This window comes from Ranitomeya variabilis, chromosome 1 (assembly GCF_051348905.1).
Source record: "Ranitomeya variabilis isolate aRanVar5 chromosome 1, aRanVar5.hap1, whole genome shotgun sequence".
NCBI classification, from domain to species: domain Eukaryota; kingdom Metazoa; phylum Chordata; class Amphibia; order Anura; family Dendrobatidae; genus Ranitomeya; species Ranitomeya variabilis.
The window spans coordinates 1,092,375,583-1,092,391,232 of NC_135232.1; the positions used below are offsets into that span (position 1 = coordinate 1,092,375,583).

Here is a 15,650-nt window from a genome sequence, read left to right on the forward strand (position 1 = left end):
AAAAGTAAAGTTCTAGTTAACGTTAATTGAGTGCACACAAAGGCCTCAAAGTTACGTAAAATATTTGCAAATGTGTGTACCATGGGGCAGCGCTCATAGCAATCTACGCAATGACAATCATAGAGATCTGCTGCAGACCTCTAGTTGTCATGCCGACCCATCGGTGACCCGCGATCATGTGACGGGCTCACCGATGGGCGGTATTAGTGACGTGCTTCCTGTAAGCACGAGTTAAATGCCTCTGTCAGAGACTGACAGAGGCATTTAACTAGTTAACAGCCGCGGGTGGATTGCAGTTCCACCTGCGGCTGTCGCGGGCACATGTCAGTTGTATAGATCAGATTTCATGTGCCTGGAAAGGTGCAGGCTCAGTGCTGGAGACCGCACCAAACAGGGGGAATCCAGCATGGGCTTACTATTACGCCCCATGTCAGAAAGGGGTTAAAAAGGTAGGTATCCGAAGACCTAATAGCCACATCAACAATATAATGCTCACACACCGTGGATGATGCTAATATCAGACATGCTGAACACTTTCATTCTCACAGGTCCGAGTTTCTGTGTACAGACTGCGAAATCTGGACTGGCCGCAGGTCTCCTTACTAAAAATCATTATTAGTCAAACACTGTATCTGCCTATGTTGTTTTTTTTATATGCCTTTTTGTTAATTATTCCATAAGCCATAAGTTGTTGTTTTTTTAAGTTTCCCATCGCTGTAGCTGTACCATGACGTTTTTTGAGGGACAAGTTGTAGTTATTAATGCCACGATTTTACAGTACATAATTATTAACTATTTTCCAATATTTGAGGACAGAAGGAGAGATCAAAGAAAAGCAATTCTGTCATTATTTTATCATAATTTGTGTTTTCTGTTTACTTTACGTTATAAATAACATATTACCGTAGTTTTATTCTATGGGCCATTACAATCACACTTTTAGCACTTATCGTTATTCAGTTAAGTAATGCTGTAGAGTTTGGGCCAGGAGACTGCGACTGATCTGGAAATAGTGGTCCAATAGAGAGGATTCATATTAGATAGGTTCCCAGCAACGAGAATCGCCTTATTGTTGCTGCCAGGTACACATGAATTGGCCACTTTATGCCCTAAGTATTCTCAATATTTCCTATTTTCTAGAATGCCACTTTATTTGTTAGCAATATAATGTAGGGGAAGAGGTGATGTGTCACTTACTGGGCTGCTTACTGTAGTTTTCATAAAATCACTGTTTTATCAGCAGGAGATTATCACTTGAGGACTAGTAAACCTGCTGCCATGTAGTCCTCCATATTCATCAGCTCTGTATAACCCCACCCTCAGATTGATTGGCTACGCCTATGCACAGTGTGCACAGAAATCTGTCAATCAGAGGTGTGGGCGGGGTTATACTGAGCTCAGGATTCAAAGAACTGGCAGAAAAATCAGTGATTCTATCAAATGATAACCAGCAGTCCAGCAAGTGATACATCACTGGAATCAGGGTCTCTGTGTTGACATCATGTTGCTCTCAGATGGTGCAGAAAAGAACCTGGTGACAGATTCCCGTTTTTTTTGGGGTCAATCAGTTCACCATAAAAAGGACATTTAAAAAAAAGTGAAAAAAAAAAAGCCAGACGCACATACCCTCGGCCCAGTCTGGTGCGCCCCTACTGTATATACTGCATATGCCGCAGCGCCAGGTTACCTATAGATACTATATGAGGTCCATCCATTGCTATCAGCTGCTCTGCTCACACCAATATCCATGAATTACCTTCACCGCTGCTGCATGGTAATGACTTTCATTTATTATTGGCTTCTATATTCGTGCCATTGTGACCCCCAGGAGCAGATTAGTGCAGCAGAGTGGCAAAATCTGAGGTTTAGCCAGCGTAATTAAAGAAATCCTGACCTTGCAAATCAAATGAACCGTAAAAACACACAATGATGTCCAGACTGGGGCTCACAAAACGATAACACTCCACAGGGGTGGTACATGGTGATGAATGTACGCCTGCTGCAGCTACGCCATTATTACTGGCACCACGTGTAATAGGATTTTAGGAAATGTTCCTAGAATTGCGTCTATGGAAAATGATGTCTGTGGTTTTCACTGTATAACCAATGTGGTGAGGGTGAAGAATTTGCAAACCATATGAATATTGTAATGCGGTATTATCTGTGCACTACATTACTGCACACAATGCCCTATGGCAGGTTTCCACGCTATGGCAAAGCTATCACTCTCAACATCCCCTGACAGAGGAATCCTGGGACTTGTAGTTGTGGAACAGCTGGAGAAATGCAGCTCTATGGGCCGAACAGACGTCTCCCTAATGGTAATATATGAGGAATGAGTATCCACAATTCAATTTGCTGAAATGCAGCCTAAACTTTCACAGAACCTCCACCATGCTTCACTGTGGGCTGCACACACTCATTATTATCCAACCAAAGAAATAAGAAAAAAGTGAAGTGGCACCACTCTAGAACTAGAGGACAAATCGGACATATGCACTGCATCCAGCGTGCTTACCAACGGAGGTGCTAGCGTATGAAAGCAAGTGATTGAGCTGGCGGTAATTCAAAAGAAAAAAGGAACGCAGCACTCACCGGAGTTGGAGAGGATAAGTCTTCTTTATTTAGAACTTGTAGCAGTACATGTTCACGGCACGGGGGAGTAGGAGGTGAGGAGCGTGTGAGGCAAGACGGACTTTTAACGGCCGTTTCGCGCTGAACGGTAGCGCTTCTACGGGTCCATGATCAGGAGGAAGTTCCGCCAGGAGAAATAAGGTAAAAACCCCTCCCCTCTGGCGTCACTACCCTCCGGATGAACAAGGTGCAAAATATCAAGGTGCAGATTAAAACCATAATAGCGTGGATAAAATGCAGATTGAAACAGGTTATAAGTTATCTCAGTACAAAAAAGATCTCATGCCGACATTAATGATCTAATTCATCATTTATAAACTCGCAAGTCCACCTATGTGAGGAATACAAGGTTTAAAGACGGGGAATCTGCCTATTAATTGTACAAGAATCTAACTATACAAGGGGGATTCAAATCCTAAATGTGAAAAAGACAAGCCAAATAAAAAGTAAACGACAGACAGGGAACGAGAGCGTGAATCCAACTCTTAATCTAATTACCTCTTTTGTAGAAGCCCATTATTTAGGTAAATAAAGCCACCAAGAATTTACCAAGGAAAAATGACAATTTCATCACAGCACGAAAAGGCACAGACTAAACAGGGGATTAGTGTCAGACCATTGGGGAAATATTATAAAAAGATGGACATATCTGTCCTATCATTAAAGCCAGTAGGGCCCGTAGCACGTGTCCTCATGATCCATTTTGCTTCCTGTTGCAAAAAGATGGACCGTCTTGCCTCACACGCTCCTCACCTCCTACTCCCCCATGCCGTGAACATGTACTGCTACAAGTTCTAAATAAAGAAGACTTATCCTCTCCAACTCCGGTGAGTGCTGCGTTCCTTTTTTCTTTTGAATTACCGCACACTCATTATTATACCGTTCGCCAGCCATTAACAAACTGCCTTTTTTCATGGCCAAATATTTGGAAAAAAAGTGGATTATCTCTGCACTGCTTGACGAATAAAAAAAGCAGCGCGGAGATAATCCACTTTTTTCACTTTGGCTGGTCACGAGGAGACCGGGTGGATCTGCAGCAGCTGACATTCTCATGAGCCTGTGTTTGGGCTCGATCTAATGAGTAAATTCAATTGGAATTTATCTCTAAATACCCAGATAAGACCCTATTGCGCTTTTTCTCCCTCCAGCAGTTTATTGATAACCAAATATTTCACACTTTGACTCATCAGTCCTGAGCACCTGGTGCCATTTTTCTTCACCTTAATTCTCATGTTTTCATGCATAGTTGAGTCTCTTGGCCTTGTTTCCATGTTGCAGGTCTGGGTTTTGGCTGCAATGAAGAGCACATCTGGTCGGTCAGACGTCTGAGTAACTGAATCCCACTGGTTGCTGCCTGTTCTAAACTAATGGCACTGCTGGACATCTTCTGATTCTAACCCCTTACTGACGTCAGACGGGATAGTATGTCCGACGTCAATATCCCCGGCTTTGATGTGGGCTCCGGCGGTGAGCCCACCTCAAAGCTGGAACATGTCAGCTGTTTTGAACAGCTGACATGTGCCTGCAATAGGCGCGAGTGAAATCGTGATCCTCCCGCGCCTATTAGCTTGTTAAATGCCGCTGTCAAACTCTGACAGCGGCATTTAACGTGCGCTTCCGGCCATCGGGCCAGAAATACGCACACGCTGACCCCCATCACATGATTGAGGGTCATCGATGCATCGGCATGACAGCCAGAGGTCTCCTTGAGACCTCTTTGGTTGCTGATGCCAGATTGCTGTGAGCGTCACCCTGTGGTCGGCCCTCATAGCAAGTCTGCAATTCTACTACATAGGGGCGATCTGTGCATCATCTCTATGTAGCAGAAGCGATCGACTAGTGGATGCTTCTAGCCTCCCATGGAGACTATTGAAGCATGAAAAAGTAAAAAAAATGTGTTTAAAAATATGAAAGAAATAAAAAAAAATAAAAGTTCGAATCACCCCACTTTTGCCCCATTCAAACGAAAACAATAAAAATAAAATCAAACCTACATATAGTTGGTATCGCCGCATTCAGAATCGCCCGATCTATCTATCAATAAATAAAAGGATTAACCTGATCGCTAAACGGCGTAGCGAGATAAAAAATCTAAAGCTCAGAATTACATTTTTTTTGGTCGCTGCGACATTGCATTAAAATGATCAAAAGATCATATCTGCACCAAAATGGTATCATTAAAAACGCCAGCTCAGCACACACAAAATAAGCCCTCACCCAACCCGAGATAACGAAAAAATGAAGACGCTACGGGTATCGGAAAATGGCGCAATTTTTTATTTTTTTTAGCACAGTTTGGAATTTTTTTTCACCCCTTTGATAAAAAATAACCTAGACATTTTAGGTGTCTATGAACTCGTAATGACCTGGAGAATCACAAAGGCAGGTCAGTTTTAGCATTTAGTGAACCTAGCAAAAAAGACAAAGGAAAAAAAATGTGTGGGATTGCACTTTTTTTGCAATTTCACCGCACTAGGAATTTTTTTCCCATTTTCTAGTACAAGACATGGTAAAATGGTGTCTTTCAAAATTACAACTCGTCCCGCAAAAAATAATCCCTCACATGGCCATATTGACGGGAAAATAAAATAGTTATAGCTCTGGGAAGAAGGGGAGAGAAAACCGAAAAAGCAAAAACGGAAAAAAGCTCCGTTCATTAAAGGGAATTTAGCGTGACGTGTTTTTCATCTGCTGCACTAAGCTACATTGGTCGACCACTGCATCTACATTTTTCAATGTTGCCCTTTTCTTGGTCCGCTCATTTACCTCTCCATTGTTATCTACCAGGTCCTTAGAAGCATGTGCGCTTATGTACAGGGGAAATCGCTGCTAGATGAATGCTCGCTGTGTTTCGTGCTTAATGTTACCTTTACGGTTACTGAATATAAATTCATTATCAGTACAGAAGTTCAATCATTGCTCTGCTGTAGAGAGTAGATCACTGTGCTGACGAGATTAGTTATATTTCTTCCAGACAACCTCTGTAAAGTATAGGAGTATTGGGCTGCAGACGTCTATATTCTGGCTGGTCGCATCTGTAGTTTACACCTTCCACAGCTCAGAAACAATAGTATTATCCTATACAAGCATGGCAGAAATTAAAGTGACATTATAAATGGAAAACAGCGCCACTTAATGGCAACAGTAGGAATCACAGTGTGAAAATTGGGGATTGTTTCTTGCACTCATTATGCAGTGGCTTGCAAAAGTATTCACCCTCCACCCCAACCCTGGCTTTTTGGGGTTTTCCTACCTCACAACCTGGTGTTTCACTGTTTTGTTTTTTTAGGGTTTGCACCAGTTCATGTAAAGGACATGCCTACAACTGTGAACATTTTGCTTTTCATTTTATTGTGAAACAAACAACAAATAGGACAAAATAACAAAAATCTTCAGTGTCCATAACTATTCACACTCTTAGGCCGGTCTCACACGTCCTGATATTTCCGGTAGCGGAGATATCCGTGTCCGTGAGTCACATCCGTGTGCTATCCGTGTGTACCATCTGTGCGGCATCCATGTGCTGTCTGTGTATTGAAACAATTTATTTAAATTTTAGTGTTTACACGGACCCATTGACTTGTATGGATCCGTGCTGTCGCTCAAAAACGGACATGTCAGCGTGTTTTGCACATGGACACACGGTCCGTGAAAACACACTGACATGTGCATAGACCCATTCATTTGAATGGATCTACATGTGTCAGTGTCTCCGGTATGTGAGGAAACTGTCACCACATGTACCGGAGCCACTGATGTGTGAAACCGGCCGTAAAGACAGTACAGCCTCCTTTTGAAGCAATTACAACTGCAAGTCGCTTTAGATAAGTCTCTATGAGCTTTCCACATCTTGTCACTGGGATTCTTTAAGGCAAAACTGCTCCAGCTCCTTCACGTTAGATGGTTTCCTCTGATGAACAGCAATCTCCAAGTCTGACCACAGGTTCTCTATTGGATTATAGTCTAGACTAGGTTGCTCCAAAACATTTACACATTTCCCCTTAAACCACTCAAGAGTTGCTTTGTCAGTATGCTCTGGGTCATTATCTCGTTGGAAGTTGAACCTCGGTCCCAGTCTCAAATCACTGACAGACTGAAACAGGTTTTGATCAAGAATATCCTTGTATTTTGCACCATCCATTTTCCCCTCAACTTGGATCATGTTCGAAGTCCCTGCTCCTGAAAAACATCCTCACAGCATGATGCTGCCACCACTATGTTTCACTGTGGGGATGGTGTTCTTGTGTTGATGAGCTGTGATAGTTTGGTGCCAGATATAGTGTTTACCTTGGTGGCCCAAATATTAAAATTTTTATCTAATCTGACCACAGCCCCTACCTCCATACATTTGGGGAGTCTCCCACATGGCTTTTAGCAAAGTCAAAATGAGCCTTACAATTTTTGTGTGTAAGTAAAGGCTTTTTTTCTACCCACTCTTCCATAAAGGCCACCTCTATGGAGTGTATGGCTTATTGTGGTCATTTGGACAGATACTCCAGTCACTACTTGGGAACTCTGCAGCTCCTTCAGAGTTACCTTTGGTCTCTGTGCTGCCTCTCTGATTAATGCCCTCCTTGCCCTGGCTCAGAGGTTTGGTAGGCGGCCCTCTCTTGGCCGGTTTGTTTGGTACAATGTTCTTTTCATTTGATGATAATGGATTTGATGGTGCTCCGGGAGATGTTCAGAGATTGGGATATTTTTTTATAGTCGAACCCTGACTTGTAAGTCTCAGCAACTTTTTCCCTGACTTGTTTGGAGATCTCCTTGGTCTTCATGGTGTTTGGTTAGTGGTGCCTCTTGCTTAATGGTGTTGCAGCCTCTGTGGCCTTTCAGGAAAGGTAAAGTGTATATACTTAGATTGCACACACATGGATTTCCCTTCAATAAGCATGTGACTTATGAAGGTAATTTCTTGAACCAGAATTTTTTAGGGGCTTCATAGCAAAAGGGGTGAATACATACATATGAACATGCCAATTTTTATTTATTTGATCCCATAAATGTAATTTATGTCTACATTTTTCTCACTTCATTTGTCCCGGGCATACCGCGACAGAGAGGGCCTAGAACGTCTGCTCGCACGAAATCCTGCACTGATTAGAACTGCTTCTCAATCCTATTAAACTGTGCAGATTTTTTCTTTGCTCCGTCATTGCTAGGGTTAATCAGTTCAGTTGATCTTCTGGAGCTCTCCATTCTGAATTGTTTCAGCTGTTCAGTGTTGACCACTCCCCTCTAGTATATATGCTTGCCACTGGCACTTAGGAGTTCTACTGGATTGGTGTTGGAGGAATTATTCAGTGTTTGCAGTAGGCGGTTGGAGAGTTGTTCTGGAGATTGCTTCGTGGAGTTGGTTTGCATGTTTATCCTCATCCTTTCCTATTTGGTTTCTCCTACCTATCCCTCCCCTGTTTTGCGAGTATTTTTGTATGATTTTAGTTTTTTTCTCATCACTGTCTGTTGGTCTAGTTAGTGTAATCCTATACACTCCAGCCTTTCACCTCCCTGGGTGGGGGAGGGATTAGATAAGGTTTAGATAGGAGCATAGTAAGGTTCATGACCCCAGCATCTCCGCCATCTGGGGTAATCCTGGGGACAGGGATAGACTAAGGCGCCCCCTAGTTCGAGGGATCAGGTAGGTGCCCACAGTCCCTAGTCACTACGTGACACATTTCATCAAGTGCTGATGCATCACACACAAATCGGATTACAAAAATATTTAAACAGATTTTTTAATGTAACAGAAAAGGTAAAAAGCCAAGGAGGTTGAATACTTTTGCAAACCACAGTATATTTTCATCTCAAAAGTAGCTGCAGAGCACCGGGACCCCAATCGCAGTTGAGTCGAGCTCCTTACATGAAGATACTGCAATCTGCATGGATTGTGATGAAAACAGGGAAAAGTTGATCGGATACAACTGGGCCATTTAAAAGGCATCCTCTATAATCAGCTGTGCCGTTACTTTGCTGTATAGTGGATGCTTGTGGTTGTACTGTATGGTCGTATACAGACACAGGGAAGACTTTACTAATCTGGTGGGGGAGGGGTTAATGTAAGAGAATACAGTTCTGATTTATTACTGACCTACCCTCTATTTGTCCATTTCAGACCTAGTGAAGCGGATAGCACAGCAGAAGTTTGGCGAAACACGCAACGACTATCAGAAGGTAATGTATTCAGTGCTTCCAAATTACACAATATCCAATATTTACGGTTAAAGTGATGAACAAATTGAGGAAGAAATGTAGTGAATTAATTGAAAACCAATTCTATAAATTATTCTTTCATTTTTAAAGAAAGCGGTATAAGAAAAAAAAAATAATTAAAGAAAAAATAAATAATATGAAGATGCAGAAGAGTGCAATAGTAGCACCCTGGCACCAGAGCATACTCAGATAACACCTTATCGGATTATGTTTGCTCATCACTACTAGCCACCTTAAAAGAGGGAGTGGGGGTCAAGAGGCTCCTGTTTTTTGGAGACACGGACGGTTGGACTTCACCAATTTGATATTTGTCTTATGAATATTGATTTCTAGGATGTAAAGAATATAAAGAATTTTCCAGTATGATCCCATCAACACTTCATACTAGATATAGCCCCGATGCATGATCTATAGCCTCTATAGAATAAAAGTGTAGCTGACTTTACGCTTTGTTTCTGATTCCTTGTTTTGTCACTGTCTTTTTGATGCATTCATCCATGAATGGTTTATCCTGATATTAAGCTTGCTGCCTCTTCATTACATGCTGCCCACGACCGCTGTGCCTTCTGCAGCCGGAGAACGTCGTCCTGACTCTGCAGGTAATCTCATCTTGTTATATCGTAGACCTGTAACCTGCCAGTGGGATGTCTTATGTCCTGTGAGCTCTCGCCGTGAGGACACAATTCGGTTTTCTCAATTTAAAAGACAGTGTTGACAATAAAGGCAAAGTCTATACTGAAATATCCAGCATCGCCCAGAGAAACCTTGTAGTATAACATTACCCTTGTTGTACCAGGTTCTGAAGGGAACAGTCAGGACGAAGAAGTCTTTACAATATACGCCATGTAACACATGTACCATAGTGGAAGCTTCTGTACCTACCCTAGAAGAAGCCCAAATCCCAGTATTCAGGATTAAAAGGAATAGGTGCGGAGCTTTCCCCACAGCCAGTGTTGGCCTGAAGTACTTTAGAAAACAAACCTTGGGGTAAACTTATATGACCTCTTCTTTAGGCGGGTTTAGAACTGGACCACTCTGAAAAACCACCTGAAGAAGCAATAGTGAAACACACAAAAAAATCACCATATGGTCTAAAAAGACGCCAAGCGGTTACAAAAAAAGTGAGCTGACCATTCATCAGATGCTTTCTGCTCTAAAGACACTTTATTATTTAACAATACAGATATATACAGGTCCTTCTCAAAAAATTAGCATATAGTGTTAAATTTCATTATTTACCATAATGTAATGATTACAATTAAACTTTCATATATTATAGATTCATTATCCACCAACTGAAATTTGTCAGGTCTTTTATTGTTTTAATACTGATGATTTTGGCATACAACTCCTGAAAACCCAAAAAACCTGTCTCAATAAATTAGCATATCAAGAAAAGGTTCTCTAAACGACCTATTACCCTAATCTTCTGAATCAACTAATTAACTCTAAACACATGCAAAAGATACCTGAGGCTTTTAAAAACTCCCTGCCTGGTTCATTACTCAAAACCCCCATCATGGGTAAGACTAGCGACCTGACAGATGTCAAGAAGGCCATCATTGACACCCTCAAGCAAGAGGGTAAGACCCAGAAAGAAATTTCTCAACAAATAGGCTGTTCCCAGAGTGCTGTATCAAGGCACCTCAATGGTAAGTCTGTTGGAAGGAAACAATGTGGCAGAAAACGCTGTACAACGAGAAGAGGTGACCGGACCCTGAGGAAGATTGTGGAGAAGGACCGATTCCAGACCTTGGGGAACCTGAGGAAGCAGTGGACTGAGTCTGGTGTGGAAACATCCAGAGCCACCGTGCACAGGCGTGTGCAGGAAATGGGCTACAGGTGCCGCATTCCCCAGGTAAAGCCACTTTTGAACCATAAACAGCGGCAGAAGCGCCTGACCTGGGCTACAGAGAAGCAGCACTGGACTGTTGCTAAGTGGTCCCAAGTACTTTTTTCTGATGAAAGCAAATTTTGCATGTCATTCGGAAATCAAGGTGCCAGAGTCTGGAGGAAGACTGGGGAGAAGGAAATGCCAAAATGCCTGAAGTCCAGTGTCAAGTACCCACAGTCAGTGATGGTGTGGGGTGCCATGTCAGCTGCTGGTGTTGGTCCACTGTGTTTCATCAAGGGCAGGGTCAATGCAGCTAGCTATCAGGAGATTTTGGAGCACTTCATGCTTCCATCGGCTGAAATGCTTTATGGAGATGAAGATTTCATTTTTCAGCACGACCTGGCACCTGCTCACAGTGCCAAAACCACTGGTAAATGGTTTACTGACCATGGTATTACTGTGCTCAATTGGCCTGCCAACTCTCCTGACCTGAACCCCATAGAGAATCTGTGGGATATTGTGAAGAGAAAGTTGAGAGATGCAAGACCCAACACTCTGGATGAGCTTAAGGCCGCTATTGAAGCATCCTGGGCCTCCATAACATCTCAGCAGTGTCACAGGCTGATTGCCTCCATGCCACGCCGCATTGAAGCAGTCATTTCTGCCAAAGGATTCCCGACCAAGTATTGAGTACATAACTGAACATTATTATTTGATGGTTTTTTTGTTTGTTATTAAAAAACACTTTTATTTGATTGGACGGGTGAAATATGCTAATTTATTGAGACAGGTTTTTTGGGTTTTCAGGAGTTGTAGGCCAAAATCATCAGTATTAAAACAATAAAAGACCTGACAAATTTCAGTTGGTGGATAATGAATCTATAATATATGAAAGTTTAATTGTAATCATTACATTATGGTAAATAATGAAATTTAACACTATATGCTAATTTTTTGAGAAGGACCTGTACACCTAAACATTTATCAAAAAAAGATAAATTCATAAAGCATAGCAATATAAATGCACCAAGAAGGAAGAACTTTGAGGTTTTTTTCATATACTAATTGTGTATTCATCTTGTGCTTCTAAATGTTCTGATTGGGTCACTATCACTAGTCATTACGCAACATACATCTTTACCATTGTGTATATACTGTTATCCAGGTATACCCACCAATTGTTTTTCTGCGGTTTCTCACTGTTTTTTTTTTATGTGTTCATAGCTGTTTTTAACACTCTATATGCTAAATAAAAATTACTTGTATATATAGCCTTTGTTCAAAGCTCTTCCTTCTATGTTGTTTGCAATGGAATGCCAACCCTAGACATGAAAACATGTGAGTGTTTTGTCTGAAAGAAATTGCTGCACCTAAAGACTGACTGCAGAGTCTGGAAAGATCGAATTTATCAGCTGAAAAAGCACAATAATAACCAAAGGATTAAGAGTGCCATTACTGAATAATATGACACTTCTAGTGCTAAAGCTGCGTTTACTATTAGTGCAAGTACATTACAGCTTGCATGGCGTATAGACTCTGGGGCAACTAGTCAAATGACTAACGACCAAAGCTTTTTCTCTAACCTAGAGCAAAGTAAGTCAGAGAAAGTGAGCTTGGCTAATGGTCAGTATATGAATTCAGAGGGAATAGGCGATTGTTTTCTTAATTATCAAGTCTCCCCAACACAAAGTAAAAATATCTGTAATAACTCTGCTGGCATCACGGCATGGCCTCGCATCTCTCACACTATCTTACCCACTGCTCCAGGTCATGATGTGGTTTCTGTTTCATGCCAGCTCCATGTTCTGTGTCTCTGCTCTCCGCATGGTTCCTGGCTGTGTGTATAGGGGGGCGGCGCCTAAACTCTCTGGTTCTTATAGGAATCAGGTGCATCTGTCTAATCTTTTCCTGACCAATTGCCAGGAGGCCTCCAGTATATAGTGCAGCTCCACCCAGTGGTCTGGGCCTGTGCAATGTGTTAGCTCAGCTTGTGTTTAGCTTCTGAGTTTGCCAGGCCTTGCTCTCTGGAGGCTTTTCTCTGTGCTCTTGCCTTGATCTTGTTGTCCGCCCTCCAGGAGGCAGAATATCCTGGTCCCTGTGTCTTTGTCCTTGTTTCTTGTCTTGTTCCATTTCCTTGTCTGAACTTAGTCTTATCTCGGTCTCCTTGTCTGTGGCTTCTTTCCCTGCTGTGTCTTTCCACGTGTTTTCAGTCTGCTTACACTCCACAGTCTTGCGGCTCTGCCTGCTCTGTACCTTTGTGGCTTTACCTCTGCTCCGCACTTCTGCTCCTTTCTACTCTGCTTATCTTCTGCTGCAGTTATCCCTTGCTGCAGCTCCTCTCCACATTCCTTGTGGCTCCGCTCTGCTTTGCTGCAGAAACCTCTCGCTGCAGCTCCTCTTCGCATTCCTTGTGGTTCTGCTCTGCTTAGCTTTTGTTGCTACACTATCTCTTGCTGCTCTACCATTCCTATTCGCAGCCTTGCGGTTCTGTTCCTGTGTGAACAGGTCCCAACCTGTTCCTTCATTCTCCTTACCTTCTGGCTTGTTTCCGTACCTGCATCTCCTGTGTGAACAGGTCCCAACCTGTTCCTTCATACCTCATTCCTTTCTGCTTGTTTCCTTTCCTGCACCTCCTGTGTGAACAGGTCCCTACCTGTTCCTTCATATTTCATATCCGTTCCTGCACCTCCTGTGTGAACAGGTCCCTACCTGTTCCTCCACACTACATATTCATATCTGCACCTCCAGTGTGAACAGGTTCCTACCTGTTCCTTCTTTAACCATATCAACCAGTCCTGTGTTCTCTGCCGTGCCTTCCAATCCAGTGTTCCTGCCAGCCCTGTGTTCCTGCCGTGCCTGCCAGTCCTGTGTTCCTGCCGTCCCTGCCAGTCCTGTGTTCCTGCCAGCCCTGTGTTCTCTGCTGTGTCTCTGCCAGCCCTGTGTCTCAGCCGTGCCAGCCTACTCGTCTGAGTTTCAGCCGTGCTCTTCTGCCTGATGCCCACACCAATCCTGGTGTTCCTGTCTCCCAAGTGGGATCAGCAGCCACAGCCAGACACCACCCTGGAGAAGCACCTGGCAGCTGCCTGCTGCACAAGCCTGACCTCACCATCAGAGGCTCCAGTGAAAACCCAGGCAGCTGTCATAGTCACGCCCCTTCCAGGGTAGTCTGGTTTGTGGCACAGTGGGGCCACAAACCCCCCCGAGCTCACGCCCACCAGTCAGGGCGTGAGCGTGACAATATCCCAGTAAAGCATATACTTTATGTACCTAGTCTTGAGAGCAATCTGTTATCTTTGAAGAAACTCACAAGCCAAAAAAATAAAGTTTCATATAAAGATGACAGCTGTATCATCTCAAAAGAAGGTCACACAATAGCAGAAGAAAAAATCAAAGATGAGTTGTACCAGCAAAAATGCAAGGAAAGTGTATACACTGCTAAACATGAACAGTACAAGAATTGCATCCATGTATGGCACAGGCGTCTTGCACATACAGACCCAGAAGCAATAAAAAAGTTCAAAAACAACTTACTGATGGCATTATGGTTGATCTATGTAATCAGACAATGAAATGTGCTAGCTGTCTTAAAGGGAAAATGTCAAGAAAATCTTTTCCTAATAATAGTACTACAAAATCAGAAGAACTTATGGACTTAATACACAGATGATTGTGGTTTAATGAGTTGACGTTTTCACTATCACTCCTCCACTGATGATGTATTTCTTCCAATATTCCAGACCATACACTATGAGGTTGGCTTCATCGTTGCTGCTTCCCTGGGACTGATCTTCTTCCTCTTGGTGCCCCTGGTGGGATTGTGCTTCTGCATGTGTCGTTGCTGTGATAACTGTGGAGGGGAGATGCATCAAAGACACAAGAAGAATGCAGACTGCCAGCGAGGATGTTTCGCCACCTCCCTCTTTGTGACGACTATGATGATAAGGTATGCGCTGAATACTACATTACTGATGGTCTGTCAGTTGATTTCACATTACAAACTGCTTACATTATTAACTAGATCTTTTGGATCAGTTGAGGCTGGTGTACTTACTTTAATAATTCCTATCTGAATGGCTGGATAATCTTCAATCACAATCTCTACCCACCCAGCCTGACTGATTTGAGAGCTTCTCAGTGTCCCTCCTCCCTGCTGAGATCTCACACTGCTCAATATAAACTGCAGCTATCAGTCAGTCTGAGCAGACAGAGACATGTTCAATAAAATGCATAAAAAAGAGCATATGTAAGAGATAAAAAGGAGTCCAAGGGGGCAATATTCATCAAAATAAAAATAAAATGTGTATACGATAGGATTATGGTGAGTCCTAAATCAGTCATCCTGCTGCAGCCATGTGTATCACCAAAATGGCTTCATCAGGGATATTGAGGCGTTGCACAGATAACTGTGCTAACTTGGTTATGGTGCTTTTTAGTTGGACTTCTAAAAGCTCATTTTAAGATCAGGATTATTTAACCCATTCTGATATGAATTTGTTAAAGTCACGCCTCATTTAGACATCAGTTTTTTACAAACGTACTTTTTTTTATGGATAGAACACGACTATTATAGTTTATGGGGCTGTTCCCATGTCTGTGTATTTTTGGGGACTGAATATCAGCACAAAATCACGTACAATTCATGGATCAAACTCGCCAATGGTAGCCTGTGGTCCATGAAAAATCGGAAAGCTCTCCGATGCCAACAGAGCGCCGTTTGTTTTTCACAGACTAATAGGAGAATCTTGAGAAACCGCCTTCTTTTCATATGAGAAAATCACGGATAAAGCTCTAATGGTAAAAACTGACACTGATCAAACACTGATAAAAATCAGATGCCAAACACTGATGACAGTCTGAATGAGCCCAAAGTGTCATTGGGATGAAGAGATGAGTCTAGCATTGTCTGCAGTTTGTATTGAGAAATCTGGTGACAAATCTGCAATAAACGATCTGTCATCTAATTTAGAAATTTCTC

General features: G+C 42.5%; 1 protein-coding gene across 17 annotated transcripts in view; it reads left to right on the forward strand.

The window, feature by feature from the left end:
• Positions 1-15,650, forward strand: part of PROM1 (prominin 1) — a 264,828-nt gene that overhangs the window by 101,683 nt on the left and 147,495 nt on the right. For all 17 annotated transcript variants that reach the window (XR_013220084.1, XR_013220088.1, XR_013220081.1 and 14 more), the window contains exons 3-5: positions 8,744-8,802; positions 9,414-9,440; positions 14,413-14,618. Coding sequence is in view for 6 of the 17 variants with exons in the window: in XM_077280016.1 (XP_077136131.1) it covers positions 8,744-8,802; positions 9,414-9,440; positions 14,413-14,618 (292 nt within the window). In the remaining 11 variants the exon portion in view is untranslated. The remainder of the gene's footprint in view (positions 1-8,743; positions 8,803-9,413; positions 9,441-14,412; positions 14,619-15,650) is intronic.